At 37.1% G+C, this 14927-nt stretch overlaps 1 protein-coding gene across 2 annotated transcripts; it reads right to left on the bottom strand.

Moving 5' to 3' along the window:
• Positions 1 to 375: 375 nt before the first annotated feature.
• Positions 376 to 14633, bottom strand: MEE22 (maternal effect embryo arrest 22). 2 transcript variants are annotated; one of them, XM_086444940.1, is made up of 10 exons: positions 14441 to 14631; positions 14271 to 14326; positions 14069 to 14183; positions 11746 to 12680; positions 8395 to 9860; positions 7779 to 7879; positions 6653 to 7461; positions 5587 to 5699; positions 811 to 2713; positions 376 to 686 (listed from the first exon to the last, which is right to left on the bottom strand). In XM_086444940.1, the coding sequence occupies exons 2-9, from the start codon at positions 14322 to 14324 to the stop codon at positions 2407 to 2409; spliced, it is 3900 nt and encodes a 1299-aa protein (XP_086301066.1). In that variant the 5' UTR covers positions 14325 to 14326; positions 14441 to 14631; the 3' UTR covers positions 376 to 686; positions 811 to 2406. The 2 variants fall into 2 exon arrangements, with proteins under 2 accessions (XP_086301066.1, XP_086301075.1); XM_086444949.1 differs by lacking the exons at positions 376 to 686; positions 811 to 2713 and having other exon boundaries at positions 5610 to 5747; positions 14441 to 14633.
• Positions 14634 to 14927: the final 294 nt, after the last annotated feature.

Raw genomic sequence — 14927 nt, 5'->3', positions numbered from 1 at the left:
GACAATAAAATCCAAACCAGAACTTTGGAGTTGATTGAAGCTTGTGTTTAATATAACGTTCTTAAAACAAATTTGTTCCCGCCATTGGTGCCCATGGTTCTGTGAACAACTGTCTCCCAGGATACAATGATTACAATGGTAGAATAAATTCCCGCGTGGTCTCATCCCAAAAGATGTGTGGACCCCCAGTAAATTCAGACTCAAAAGAGGCCCAAATGAACATGTTAAAACTCTGATTTTTCATCAGATTTTCCAACAATTGATTTGGCCATTAATCAGAAACTCGAGAGATTCCTAAATACATCTAAAACATGAACACTAAACAAATCATCAAATAACTACAATGCAATTCACTAACCCTAGTGTGCATGAATATGACACTAAAGTAACTAAAACATTGATAATTAAAAGATAGGAACAAACTGAAAATATCCATTATTTTGAGTTGCACAAAAATCGTTCGTTACACAATCAAACTCCAAATTTATCACTACTAAAGAGAGAAAAAAAACCATATATATATATATGAAAGTAAAGAGAAGTTTGGAACCCTAATTAAGATTATTTGACAGCTTTGTTTACCACATCATTGACAGATTTTCCGTATAATTCTTTGGATTCCATCTGTTGAGCTGCTGACTTTCGTTCCAAATTACGCCAGAGATTTATAGCAGTCGTACAGATAACTGGAAGACTTTCGATCATCAGAAACAATGAACGGTTGTGAAATTATGAAGGTATTGTTGTACACTACACAAGAGGAGAGAATAATATATATATATATATATATATATATATATTTAAAAATACCTCCAGCGCTCACGAAAGCGCCCAAGCGAACAAGCTTCGAACTGACTTCTTCTGCCACCATTTTTCTCTCTTCTCACTCCCAACTTTTTCTCCTCCTCCTACAACTGTTAGAATCACCTATCAGCTTAATTTCATGGCTCGAACACTCTCTCTCGATACCGAGTTGATTCGTCTGAGTCATCTAGTACTAACGAGCCCAACACTTTAAACCAATTTACATTTATTTAATATATATATTCACGCTTTGAAAATAAGGAAAATGCTTAACTGACTTCCTTCGACACTGCGTTCAACATTGCGTTGATATGGTAGTGTCGCAGAAAATCAAAGGACTCTTAAATTAAGAGAGCTACTATTGCCACACAACTGCACATATGGTGTGGCATTAGTAAAAATTGGTGTTTTTGTAGCAATTCTTTAGATTGATTATTTTGTTTTAGAAGCATTAAGCCCAGTTGACTCGAACAAGTTAATATGATGGGCGATTCATATTTGCTTATTTAGCTGGATTGCCTTTGAGACTGGAATGACTAAAGCTCAAATCAACTCGATTTTGAGAAAGTATTAAAAGTTCAGAATGAGTCATTCCAAACTCTAACGAGTTTTCAAATCATGGAGCTTGGTGTGATCATTTGGATTACATTGGCCCAAATGAGATCTCAATCTCTAGATTTCATGATTTAGCTAGGCTTCTTTTTAAAGGCTCTTTTCCCAATCACATGCCACTGGAATTTCAAATTTAAAATCAAATATTTAATGATCTGTAACAGATATTTAATTGTTTCTTAAAATTTTGTCCTCTACAACCTTTGTCCATGCCAACCCAATCTCTACCAAGAAGTTTCTAACCTTAAAAAGTACTTTTTTTAAGAGTGAGTACCCCAAGTGGCAAACTTAAGACGTGACAAGTTCAGAATCGTATATCAGTACTCTTCAGGATACACAGTTCCCTCGAGATACACTTTTTTACGAGGAAGTGCAACTATGTATCTCAAGGAGTACAGACCTATGGTTCAGAACTTGTCACATCAGGGTAATCGATTGAATTTTGCCATGTTGTAGTCAGATTATCACGATTTTTTTTTTTTAATCCTCGTTTAATATTTCAGATATAAAGCGTAAAAGCATGAATAAAGCTTAACATCATGAATGTTGAGAAAGTTACACTTATTGACCAAAAATCAACAAACACTAATATGGCAACAAAACAGCCCACATTCTATAGCCAAAAACTGTTAAAAGAAACAGTAGAAACTTTCAGAACAACGGGAAAACCTTCCTCATACAATCCCGGATCTCCTCTCCTTAGCACTCCTACTTGTAAGGGCATCTCTTTTCAGCAAAACTGGACTAGACAAGTCAGGTACCTAAAAAGTTAAATGTAGTACAGGCAACACAGCGTCAGGAAGGGAGAAAAAATGGACAAACGCAACCACATCAAGAAGGAACTCTTTCCTGAGTCTTGGAAACAAATTGATCTCGTGATTTGACGATGTAATTCCTGCAAATTGTTTCAAAAAGTTATCTGACGTTCAAAAAAATCCACGAAACAATTTGCTGTACTAAAATTGTCCGCTTCCGCAACTGTGAAGCATCTCAGTTCTCATGCACATTAGCATATTGGAAAATGCCAAACGACAATGACTTTTGCGCTTCACTAAGCTGGGAAAACCATGTCCTTATTAGATTGGCATGATGAGATCGACTTGTACCAGCAACAAGCTCTTGTTTACTGTGAATTAGTTTTCCAAAATCTAGAGAAAGGAGACCAATCAAAGCATGAACAATAGCAAATTGTGTTGGAAGACCCCGTTTTCTTGAGTTCTGATCCAAAAGGGCAGACAAACTACATCTCAACTCTTCAACTCCCCTTTGTTCGTATCCACTATCATCAGTTCCAAGCCTGAGAAACAAACAAGTCATTATAAACATAAGACAATATGCCTTACCAAAACCCTACTTCTAAACAAGACAAATCACCATATGTTTTACAAATATTTTATTCAAACATGAAGAGAGGATTGGAGTTGGACAGCAACAAGATCAAAGAGTTCATGTAGCTCCAATTGCAAGAAACATTTTGTTAACTATTTGAAAAACTTGAATCTTAACAAGCGCTAATAACCAGAACTTGTAATAATTAAAATAAAAAAGCAGCTACTTGTATATTCAAGTATGAGCAAACCCATTGCATTATAGGTAGAACTGTTATTTCTTTAATTCTTTGTTTATCGGTAAGCCTGATTTTAAGGAGATTAGTTACTCAGTGATGGCAGGAATTAAACCCATAGACTTTACCAACTAAGCCAGTAGGCACCTTCATTTATTGGGTATTATTTCAATTATTCATCCATAATTCCCTACATTATAAGTATCTAGTCAAAGAATAAAAGATGGGATAATGCATGAGATGAACCTCAAAATCCACTACCTTGGAGAATTTATTGATGACTGTGGAACAAACACTACACTTATTCTGTAAACTTTACCTCTCTTTTCCTCAAACATTTCACATGTATGCTTACCACATATGTAGACTTTTTACAACATAGAGATATGCATACCACATTGCGGTTGACTTCAATGCAATTCTAATCCAAAACACTAATACAGATTTTTTTTTATAAAATGGAACTGAAGTAGGGCTCTGATCTTCCCTAAAGATTAATTGAAACAGGGTAAAAGCCACTAATAATTGAAGTGAGATGTGGCTATATTCTGACCAATAATCGATCAGATTCAGAATTCAGAACAAACTATAGTAGCCCAAGAAATTGGACCGAAAAAATATCCAAAATAGGGGCTATGGTAGTACCAAAAACAAACTGTAAATGAGTTGTTCTTTTATGTCTAAAAAACAGACTGGGAATGGGTCTTTTTGCTTCTGGAACTTGAAATGAAACTGATTACAATCTGGAAAAAAAAAATACAGATTGAAGTGACAACTTGGCTAAGTGATAAGACGTGTGGATTGTGTTCCCACATCCTAGGCTCAAATCCCCTTGAACCCAACTTCATTTGCCAACCACTAACCCTATACCAATCCAAAAAAAAAAATTAGAAAAACATGGATACAAACTCAACAATAGAATGGGTTCAATATGGATGTTTAAAGCATGCACACACAAAAAACAAACAAACAACAACAGCACACATGCATGCATGTATGCACAACTTTCAGTTGAGTGTTAACACTAAAAATGTAGCTGACACATCCTTTACACGCCCAAGGTGACATTCTTGCAGAGGAATGTCACACTTGTATCCCTGCTTTAGAACGTTGGAACCTCCTGCTCCCATATGGTGCTACCTAGGGGTGTCAATGGATAGCCAAAATCCGAATCCGAATTCAAATTCGAAAAATCGAATATTATCCGAAACCGAAATTTTCAGATATCGGATTCGGATTCGGATGTTATTTTAAAATTCAAAATGAATTTCGGATACGAATTCGGATATTGTGAAATCCGATTCAATAATATCCACTCCGATATAATATATATATTATGTATTCATGTTTTACAACAAAACTTTTATATATGTATATATATATATATATATGCTGCTGTGTATTCGAGTTATACAACAAAACTTTACTTTTAAAACTTTATCTTCTCTCAACCTAAAAAGCTAAAACGCAAGAAGAAGTGAAGAACCAGTCGAAGTAACGGTAAAGGTGGGTTTCGACTGTGCGAACTCTGTAACCACCGTCTTCTCTGGCTGGCAAGTATCCAGGTACATATTCTCTCTCTCTCTCTCTCTCTCTCTCTCTCTCTCTCTCTCTCTCTCTCTCTCTCCGATCCGATCCGATCCGAACCAGTCGGAGTGATTTTTCGGAGGAAATATGTGGGTTTCAACTGTGCGAACTCTGACAGATTGAGGATGATAGTATTTTGTAGGATTTTTTATCGGATCGAATATTATCGGATATCCGATATATTTTTCAAATTCGAATTCGAATGTTTGTTAGGGATATCCGATCGGATTCGAATTCAAATTCGGATATCATTATTTTTTTTCGGATTCGAATTTGGATATAGCACTATCCGATCGGATACCTATCCATTGACAGCCCTAGTGCTACCTATGATACCAAGATATGATACAGATCTCCTTCTTTCCCTTTTTTGTTTGGATAGGATGATGGTAGGTCAACTGGACCAACAGTTAGTATGAGATTTTACCCGTTCTACCTGATCTAGTTAATGCTAATTAGGTGATTTCAACTACACAGAGGACGCCTGCCCATCATGGGATTCAAACTATGACCTCCAGCTGGGTGGGTTAGACACCAACTGTAAGAGTCATCAGTTGGGCGTAACATATGTAGGTTCATGAACATATTATCACTATTTTAGTTCTTATATTCTTTCGCAGTAAGCATGTTCGAGAGTTCCGATGTTTGTCCATTAGGACTCTGTATATTCAGGTGCGAGCTAGCGAGTGGGGGTTAAATAGTTTAGGTGCGTCTTTATGTTTCTTCTTTCGCAGCTTTTCTGCTGTTTTCAGGTAGGACTCCTCACCTCATATTTTTCTCTCTCATTACAATAAAATCTCACTGTTATCAGAAAAGAAAGGATAACTGACATATATAGTATTTGCACTGATATGCCTAGAAAGATGAGACATTGCATCAATATTACACCAACAATATTCCTTAAGGTACTTATCTAAAAAAAAACAATATTCCTTAAGGTAGGCATGATCATCAACACGATTATCAATTGTAAATACCACATAATTTCGGAATGTCAAAAAGAATCAAACAGAACTCACCTCCCCAGTTGACCAAGAAGAATAAGAATAGCAGCTGAATATTTCTCTGAGACACATGATTCCAACATCTTCAAAAGCTGAGGAATAGTATTGCTGCATGTCCAATCCCAATGCTAAGGGAACCATGGAAAAAAGGTTTAGCGTCAGATATAAATGTTCAACTGTGAAAAAAAAAATCGAATTAAAAAAGAAAAATATATACAAAACAAGTTTGTGAGGAAGAAATAAAGGCACAAATGGAATTGAAGTTTAAAGAAGTGCCAATGTTGTCAATCTTATCACAAGTGTTAAAATTCTATGGATTTTTTTTTTAACATTAAGTGAATCAATTTCATTATCTCAATTGAATTAATGAGCCACCTTGCTCAACATGTACATTGTTTACCTGATGGTTAGGTCAATCAAAGGACAATGTGTAATGCAGAACTGAAGTTAATAAATAAAAAATTAAGGCATATGAGAATGAATAAATGCCTTCAAATGATTAAAGGAGAATATTTGTCCTCCATGTACTGATGTATTACATAATCAATCATTTGAAAATCTTATCTCAAGATGCATAACTTTCATCGTAAATCATCATAATAAAGCTCCTATTTGTTTTCTTATTTCTTTCTCTAGCTTTGAAGTTGATTCATTATTTAAAATATTCTATAAACTTTAATGATTTTTAGGTTTTCTATTTCTTTTTCATCTTTTTGAAAAAAAATAGGGTTGTGCCCACAGAATAGAGGCTTGTGCCTTGCCTCACAGATGCCGAAAAGACTCGTATACACTTCCAATCTTTTAAATTATTGGTTGGTTGGGCATATTCTATTTCATTTTTTTTTTTTTTTTTTTTTTTTTTTTGGAATAGTATTTGTAATAAAAAAAAAATTAATCTGAAAAATTAATCTGATCTGATTCATCACTGGATAACATTGCCTAGCATCTTCAAAACCTTATCCCAAAGTTTGGCGAAAACTGACAGCATATCGCATACGATGTGGTTAAACAGCAAACTAGAAAATTCTAAAACTTGAACAGAAGTGTAAAACCAGTGAACCCACGAAAATGAAGTCCATACCATGTAGTGCGCAACAAGCTCCACTAATGCAAGAATATCACTCAAGTGATGTGAAGTCCTGTTGACAATGATGTTATCTTGAGTAATCGCAAGCTTTCCATGCTTGTATATAATACACGAAGCATCAAAGTCCATATCATGGCCACATATACCCAATTCATGCTCAGTGTTTAGTTCCACTCTTTCCATATCTTCTGAAGGAGCATTGCAGTTTGAAGGAGTGACTGATTCCACCATATGCTGACTAGTCTCTTGGATGGTGTATTTCTGAAGCTTTTCCAGTAACAACATCATGACTTCATCCACAGATACTGCCCCTTCAGAAAATAGGCACTGATCACATGGAGGAAATCCAGGCCTACTTCCTCTCTCCAGAAGAGTGACTATTGATTTAATAACAGACATAATCAAAGTGTAATTGCTCAGATTAAAATATTGATTTCCACAAAGAGAGGCAAAAACATGGAGCACTGTCAGCATGAAATAGGAATCAGATCTGTGCATCAGAAGAATACTGTATGATGCCTCACAAATAAAACCAATGTGATCAAATGCTGCACATATAGATGCCAAGATAATGCTTCCAGCCCGCAACTGATCAATTGTAGCTGTTTTGGACGATACAGATGTCGTTACACCATCAACAACAAGGACGATATTATCTGAATCACAAGGAATTTGTGGTTCTTTTGATAAATCATTATACAAAATTACTCTTCTATCTATAAGGAAATCCACAAGGAGGCTGAGCAGGGTGTTCAACGGGCATAATTCTAGAAGTATGCGCCTCGTTTGCAAATCAGACATCACTACAAGAACAGAATATTGAAGGTTGAGTGACATAGATGAAGAAGAATCATGCAGTTCAAGAACTTGTAGAAAACAAGGGAAAATGCTGAACTGGCTTCCTTCTACACTGCACTCGAGACTGTGCTGATATGGCAGTGTTGAGAGAACCATAGATTTTTTTATGATGTATCTCGGAAAAAAAATCTATGGTTCTCTCAACACTGCCATGTCAGAAAAGTGTTGAGCACAGTGTCGAAGGAAGCAATTTAGAACTTCTCAAAATAAAAGGCATAACTTTTCAAAAATGTAAGAGGAAAGATGCAAGAACTGAGCAAACCTGTTTTCATGTGCTTTGCTAAAGAATTTGCGCACGGGGAAAAATCACCAATCACAGAAAAGTTGTGCAGCAACATAGAAAAGAACACACAAGCTTTCTCCCTATAACAATGAAAGGAAAGAACAAATTAGCTCCTGAGTGCCATCATGTTATAGAGCATAAGGCCTTTAGATGATGAACAAAACTACAAGAATGGAAATTGAAGAGAAGCGTCATTATTTAATCAATAGTGTCAAGGCCAAACCACTACTAAATTTCAAAAATCCCCTGATACAAGGAAATACCAGAGGAATTTTTTTTACTTTCGAGGGGAGGGAGCTTCAATTAGAGGATCTCATTTTATCTATTCTGGGTTAGTTGTTTCTTTTCGGAGGGGGAGTTGTGGTTTAAAGAATTTAAGGGGACTTTTTTTTAGGCTTTTGTTGTAAGGTGGGAGACTATCTATAATTGGGAGGCAGACTGTTTTTTCTCACTTCTCACTTCTCACTTTTTGATAAGTTTCTTGTACTCTTAGGGGTCACCTCGACCCTGTTTTTTTCTCATCAATAAAATTTTAACTTATCAAAAAAAAAGAGAAAGTATTTGTTATCGTCTGGTATGGCATAAAATCACTTACTCAGGCAGTAGATCCTGGCCCATCACAAGAGCGAGAAGAATCTTCTGCACCACCCTATCTTCTTGACAAGCCATAGAACTCTCAGATATACAGCTTTTCCTAGCAGAAATTATCCTAGAAATGCTGAGTCTGTCCTTGGTATTTGAAAACACAACAAAGCAGTTGGAAATTCTCTGATTTATAGGTCCCCCATTGCTTGCACATGGAACTTCCATCCCCTCACTTCCTGAAAACGGCACTTGTTTAAATGCATCTGAAGCAAAATGCAAACCATCTGCATAATTATTAAGTTCCTCAAATGAATTCTCATGACCTTCAATATGGTGCGGTAATGACCCATGAGAAGTGTTAAACGTCGACTTATTGGAATCAATTTCCACATTGATGACATTGAAGCTGTAAGATGGCATCACGTTGTCTTTCTCATTTGCCAGCCCACTGTAAAAGCTTTCAGATGCTTCAAGAATAGGCCATTCAATTTCAGGCAGAGTAGGCGACAAAGGCTTTTCCATTGCCATCCTATAGATTTCCTCATCAGCTGCATTATCCAACTCAAGTAACTTCATATAGTCCCCACCGACCATTTCTTCAAAGCATACCCCAATTTCTTGTTTGCTCCTAACAGCATCAACTACTCCATCCTGGGTGAAGACTTCTGCATTTTTACTGACTTCAGTTCCCAGATTGTCTGTAATTGGCTGCAACGCGAGTTTCTGTTTCTGAGGCACCTTTCTCTTCTTGCTGGATTTGTTGCTCTTTTCATAGAGTTTATCGAGCGATGCAGAAACCGGACAACTTACATCTCTAGAGCCATTTAGCTTCCCGTCACTTTGAGGATGAATTGCTGAAGGCTTATTTTCCTTGACAATTAACATATCATGTAAAGCTGAGAGCTTTTCTCCTATCTGCAAATGCAGCTGTTTGTCCTCAGAATACAAATATTCAATGGATTCCACTGCATCCCGTAACCTCTTTTTCTTCCTACTATTTCTGTGAACCGGACTTCTAATATTATTTTCAGCCACCACCCCAAGATTTTCATTGCACCCCAATTTTTTTATATCACCAGACAATCTGGGAAAGGTTATGCCTTGTTTTGAGTTCTCCTCTGTTAATTTTGCTGAAGTGCTGACAGAAAAGGCACATCTTCCCTGTGAGCCCATCAACGGTCTATCAGAATAAGATGTGGTAGTGGAATATATGGTAGAATTCTGTGACTTGTTTCTGACAGAACCTCCAATCACAGACTCCAATTCAGAACTAATACCTGAGATTGGCTTGGAACAGCTCCCAACAGATAATGGTGCAGCACATTCTAGTGTTGTCCCAGAACGATCAAAGCCATCCATGGTCGTGTAACGAGCCTTTACCAGCTCATTTTCATTTTGACCATACAATTCACATGGTTCTTTACCTGAAATTTTGGTCTTCAAATTTGAGCTTTGTAGCTTTAAAGTGTTGCCGAACTGCAAAATAAAAGGTAGGGCATTGATTAAGCAAAACATGAGAAGAAGCTTATGCGTTCTTTGACCAAAGAAAAAAGCTTCAAGTAGTTCCTAAAAAAGTGACGAAACAAAGAAAACAGATTTTTAAGCTGAAAAATTCATGCATCCAAATTTGAACTCCAGCAAACTACGGCTTATCAATATGGGGACACATGTGGTAGTCCTGGTACTACCATGTTTAAATAAAGTATGCCTTTACCACTCAAGGGGGTGTAACATTTGTACCAATCAGAAGCACTCAACTTGTAGGCTTCATCCAGAAGATTTGTTAGACCAAAGACGGGGGAGCAAATGATCCTCTCCACTCAACCAATTTTACCATTTTTGAAGAGCCAGGAAAATGAGGGGGTTGCAATAAAGAGAAAACGATAAACCCAGTGGATGGTTAAAATAACCCAATCACGCTGGTTTCTGATCAAAGTAATCCACAAGCTGATTTGAGGCCATGAATAATGTGGTCTTAAATCCGGAGATCGGTGATAGCTGGATTTGGGAGGTGTCCAAGAGTGGCTTGTTCTCTGTGAATTCTCTCTATAGGTCGTTGCAGTCTGGTGATAGATTGAGCTTCACAGACCGTCCTTTTTTGGGGCCGAGAGTTGCATTGAGGGTCGCCTTCTTCATTTGGACCACGGTGCTTGAAAAGGTTCAAACAATGGATCTTCTGATTTCTAGAGATTTTTGTGTGCCTAATTATTGTTATTTGTGTAAAAGAGATGGGGAATCTGTGAGACACCTATTCTTGCATTTGCCCGGTCACTTGTAAAGTTTGGGGGGAATTTTTCGGCATCATTTGGTGTTTTCCCAAGACTGTGAGGTCCTTATTCGAGTTTTGGGCTGATTTGGGGTCTATCCAAGAGGACTCTTTGGTCTTTCCTTCCATTTTCTGTTTGTTGGGGACTTTAGAAAGAGAGAAATCAGGAGATCTTTGGTCGAAATGAAAACAATGTCCATGATGTTGTGTTGTCTGTATTGGGTCTCTTGCTTCTTCTTTTTTTGGTGCAAGATCTTTAAAGAATTTAGAGGTGTATTTTTTGAGGAATTTAGAGGTAGGTGGGATTGGGTTTGTTCTCTAGTACCTGCTCAAGGCCTTTTGTCTTTTTGTTTGTAATTTGCAGGTCTTCTCAACCACTTTATGCAATATGCTTTTACCTATCAAACAAAAAAAGTAATCCACTAAGTACTTTGACAAGCATGATAGTATTGGGACATAATGTGTTCCAACCAATATAGTTTAAACTAGGCATCAAGAAACCTTTTTTTTTTTTTTCATAGAGACTGCAACACAAGTACTCTGCTATCTACCACTGGTTCATTCATCCATGCACTACTCTAAGAAAGAAAGGTAAATGATGCTTACTTTTACAATCTAGAAGGCAATGTGCACTCTCAAAAAGCAATATTGCATCAGAATAGTTTGCTTATGCCATAAAACCTGTTGTTTTCAAAAATAGACGGCATAAAGCCATTGTTCCACATAACAATACTAAGCTGATCTCACAATAAAAGTTGTAGCAAGCTACTGCTATGCAACCTACCATCCATTACTCACAATGCTAGTAACTACCATCCATTACTTACAATGCAACTGCACTTCAGCAACCTTGATTTGAAAGATCAACCAGTAGCAAAGAGCACAACAGGCATGCAGAATAAAGCCTTTTTTTATTGGGGAAAAAAAAGTAAGTACGTGAGGTCATGAACAATGTTCACTCTTAATACAACTTCACAGTTTCATCAGAAAACTGCATGATATTTTTCAACAATAAATGCTATTATTGTCACCCGAAGGCAAATAAGAATTCACTGTCAGATTAAGCAAGTATTAAAGGAGAATGAGGATACTAACCTTTGTCGAAGCATCTATACCTTCAATGCTGTGCGAGGAAAACCCATCTAGTATATTCAGGCGACGATAGAATTGGAGAAAATCCTCCTTTAAGCAACATATTTCTTGCTGTAAAAGATCATTTCGCACCTTTTCGAGCTTAGCCACCCTTTTTGCATGCTTTACGTGCAACTTTTCCAGCTTCAGCTGTTTTTTAAAGACCAGAATATTTGCATTCCCAGCATCAGGATGAGCCTTTCCAATTTTTCTAGCTGACATGATTTCTTGTATCTCCTTCTGTAAAGTCTCATTTCTTCGCCTCTCCTCTTCCAACTGCTGAGACAGACGATCGGAAAGATTTTTTTCATTTATTGCCTTTTTCCTCTCTTCTTCAGCAAACTTCCTCTGCTCTTGTGATTTTGCTATCTCTGAATCAGCACGTTTCTTCTCTTTATTTGCCTTCTGCTTCTCAACTTCAAGCCTTTTGTGTGCCTCTTCAGTCTTTGACTTCTCGGAAGCCAATTTCGCTCTTGCTTCATTGGCTTCAGTCCTTAATGTTTCTAAGCAAAGCTTACATTCCTCAGCCCGACTCCTTTCAATTTCCACAAGCCTCGTTTTTTCTTCGAGTTTATTCTTTTCAGATTTCACTAGCTTCCACGCTTCTGCTGCTTTTTTCTTCTCCGCCTCCGCTTTTTTCCTCTCCGAGTCTGCCCTCTTTCTCTCTTTCTCAAGAAGCTCCTTGAGCTGACTCAATTCTGCCTCCCCGTCCGAAACACGGGTTCGAAGCAGTATTACTTCACCATCTTCATCGTGATCTCTTGAACCCACATTTTCCCGTAAGGAACATATCTCAGATTTCAAATTTAAGATCTCGTTCTCCAAACCAACTCTGATGGCAGATTCTTTAGCTTTCGCCTCTACTTCTAACTGTGCCCGTGCTCGCTCCTCCTCATATGCTGCAAATTTAAAGAACAAGGCTAAATCCCAAATAGCAGGCACACTTCGTATATTAATGAGACTAGTGTGAGAGTAAATGGAATGTAGAAACAAATGAGTTCCAAATACAATTGGTTTACATCAGGGATCGGCTTTGAATATATATTTGTTAGCTTTATTTATAAATGAAATAATCGATGATATTCAAAGCAAACACCATGGTGTATGTTATTTGCAGACAATGTCGTATTACTTGATGAGACTGGAAAGGGAGTCAATGCAAAACTAGAATTGAAGAGAGGTGGGATGGAATCCAAGGATATCCCAATAAGTAGAACCAAGACCAAGCATGTGGAGTGAATCAGAAAATACCCCGAAGCAACCATGTTCTTTATCTCAACAGAGAGATTGAGAAAGAGTTTTCCCTAAAATCAGAATTGGATGATTGAAGTGGAAGTGCAATTTTGGAAAGCTATGAGACTGATGCATACCAATCAAATTAAAATGAAAATTGTATAAGACGTCAGAGAGACCTAATATGCTTTATGGAGCTCGATGTTGGGCCATCAAAAAGCATCATGTTAGTAGATTGAGTTTAGCAGAGATGAGGACATCGAGATGGATGGGTGGAAAGACTAAGAATTAGTACATTAGAAATAAACATATTCGATTAAGAGAAAGTTAATAAAATTACAACCCAAATTAGAAGGAATACAAACTGAAGGTTCAAAATGAACAAGCTGAAGCTCCAAAAGAATGTGGATTCAGGTAGTAAAAATTGATATGAACACATTCGTGGCTCTAGAAAAAATTGAATCGAAGAACAGGATTCATTCAACGGACCCAAATCTTGGGGATAAGGCTTCAATGATGATGATGCTTCTTGTTTGAGTTTACTTCAAAATTCAAAATTCAAATTCAAATACAAATACTTTCTTTGTGGGTCAAATGCCACAAAAGCAACAAACTGTGAACAAGAAAAGGAGAAAGGTGGAAAATGCCACAAATCAAATCAGTTTTGGTCTTGATTTTCAAGGGTTCCTTATTTGTCTATAGAGATTTCTTTGTTGCAAGAACACGTTAAGCTGCTCTTTTGACATAACTTTTCTATATGAACTAAAAGGGGAATTTTTAGTATATAAATGGGGAAATAATCTCCTCAAATTCCATTTAATGTATGCTGGATTAAAACAAAGATTTTTGGGGTTTTTCAAAGTGATGCCTATTGGGAGCTTCAATTCCTAGTTGTTGTTAACTCATAAACTGTCATTGTCTAGGATTAAACAGCGATAAAAAGCGTCATCTATGCTTAATTTTCTTCAAAAGTAGATTATATTATGTTCTAATTAAACAATTAAAAAACAAAATCTATTAGATCTAATTACATAATAGAATCGCATTTTCTTACCTGTCTTGACGTTGAGATTCTCGGTTTGGAGCTTATCGATTTGGTGCTCGAGGAGCTTTACCGCTTGTCGTAAAGCATTCCTTTTCTCTTCCAACTTCGAGTATCTCTCTTTCAACTAATTCACATAAAAATAAAATAGTGAGATCAGAAATTCGGACGAAACCGAAGACAGTAAAATCAAGCTTTTATGAAATATCCGTACCACAGCACAACAGGATCTGGATGGTTCGAGCTTTAAGTCTGGATCGCCCGCCATTGCTACAAGAAATAAGAGCAGAAAATGGTTAGGGTTAGAGTTAGAGATGAGGATCTAAAGAGAGAGAGAGAGATGGACAGATGAAGAGTTACAGAAAGAAAGAAACAGATTACTACATTTAGGGTTAGGGTTGAGTTCTTGAACTCGATTGGTTTTGATGTGTGCGATACGTGACAGCCATTAACGCTAACTTGAGAACCTGAAGCACTTCGAAGATCGAACAGCGAGGCTCTAAAACCACTAATAAACCCTACAACGCTACAATTCTAAGTTCTAACCCTCGGCCTGTAACTAAGGCGGCACGTAGGTAAGGATTTTGTTAAGTGTGCCCTCAGGGCACACGTTAAAGTTCAATGAACACACCTTAGGAATAAGCATCTGGGTTATTTTGTACGAGGGTGTATTTAGTGCATTTTAACGTGTGCCCTCATGAGACACGTTAACGAGACCCCGTATGTAATGTGCGAGGGTTAGATTTTAAAAGGGTAATTTAGTAATACCCCCGAAAAGTTAGCAAAATTAGGTCTACCCCTACAAAATGAAAAATGAGGTATACCCTTATTAAGGTCAACGCCTCTTATGTTGGTAATTGACGGGTCAACT

Source organism: Akebia trifoliata, chromosome 1 (assembly GCF_017979445.1).
Source record: "Akebia trifoliata isolate Shusen 1 chromosome 1, ASM1797944v1, whole genome shotgun sequence".
Classification (NCBI taxonomy): Eukaryota; Viridiplantae; Streptophyta; class Magnoliopsida; order Ranunculales; family Lardizabalaceae; genus Akebia; species Akebia trifoliata.
This window is presented reverse-complemented; position numbering and strand designations above follow the sequence as displayed.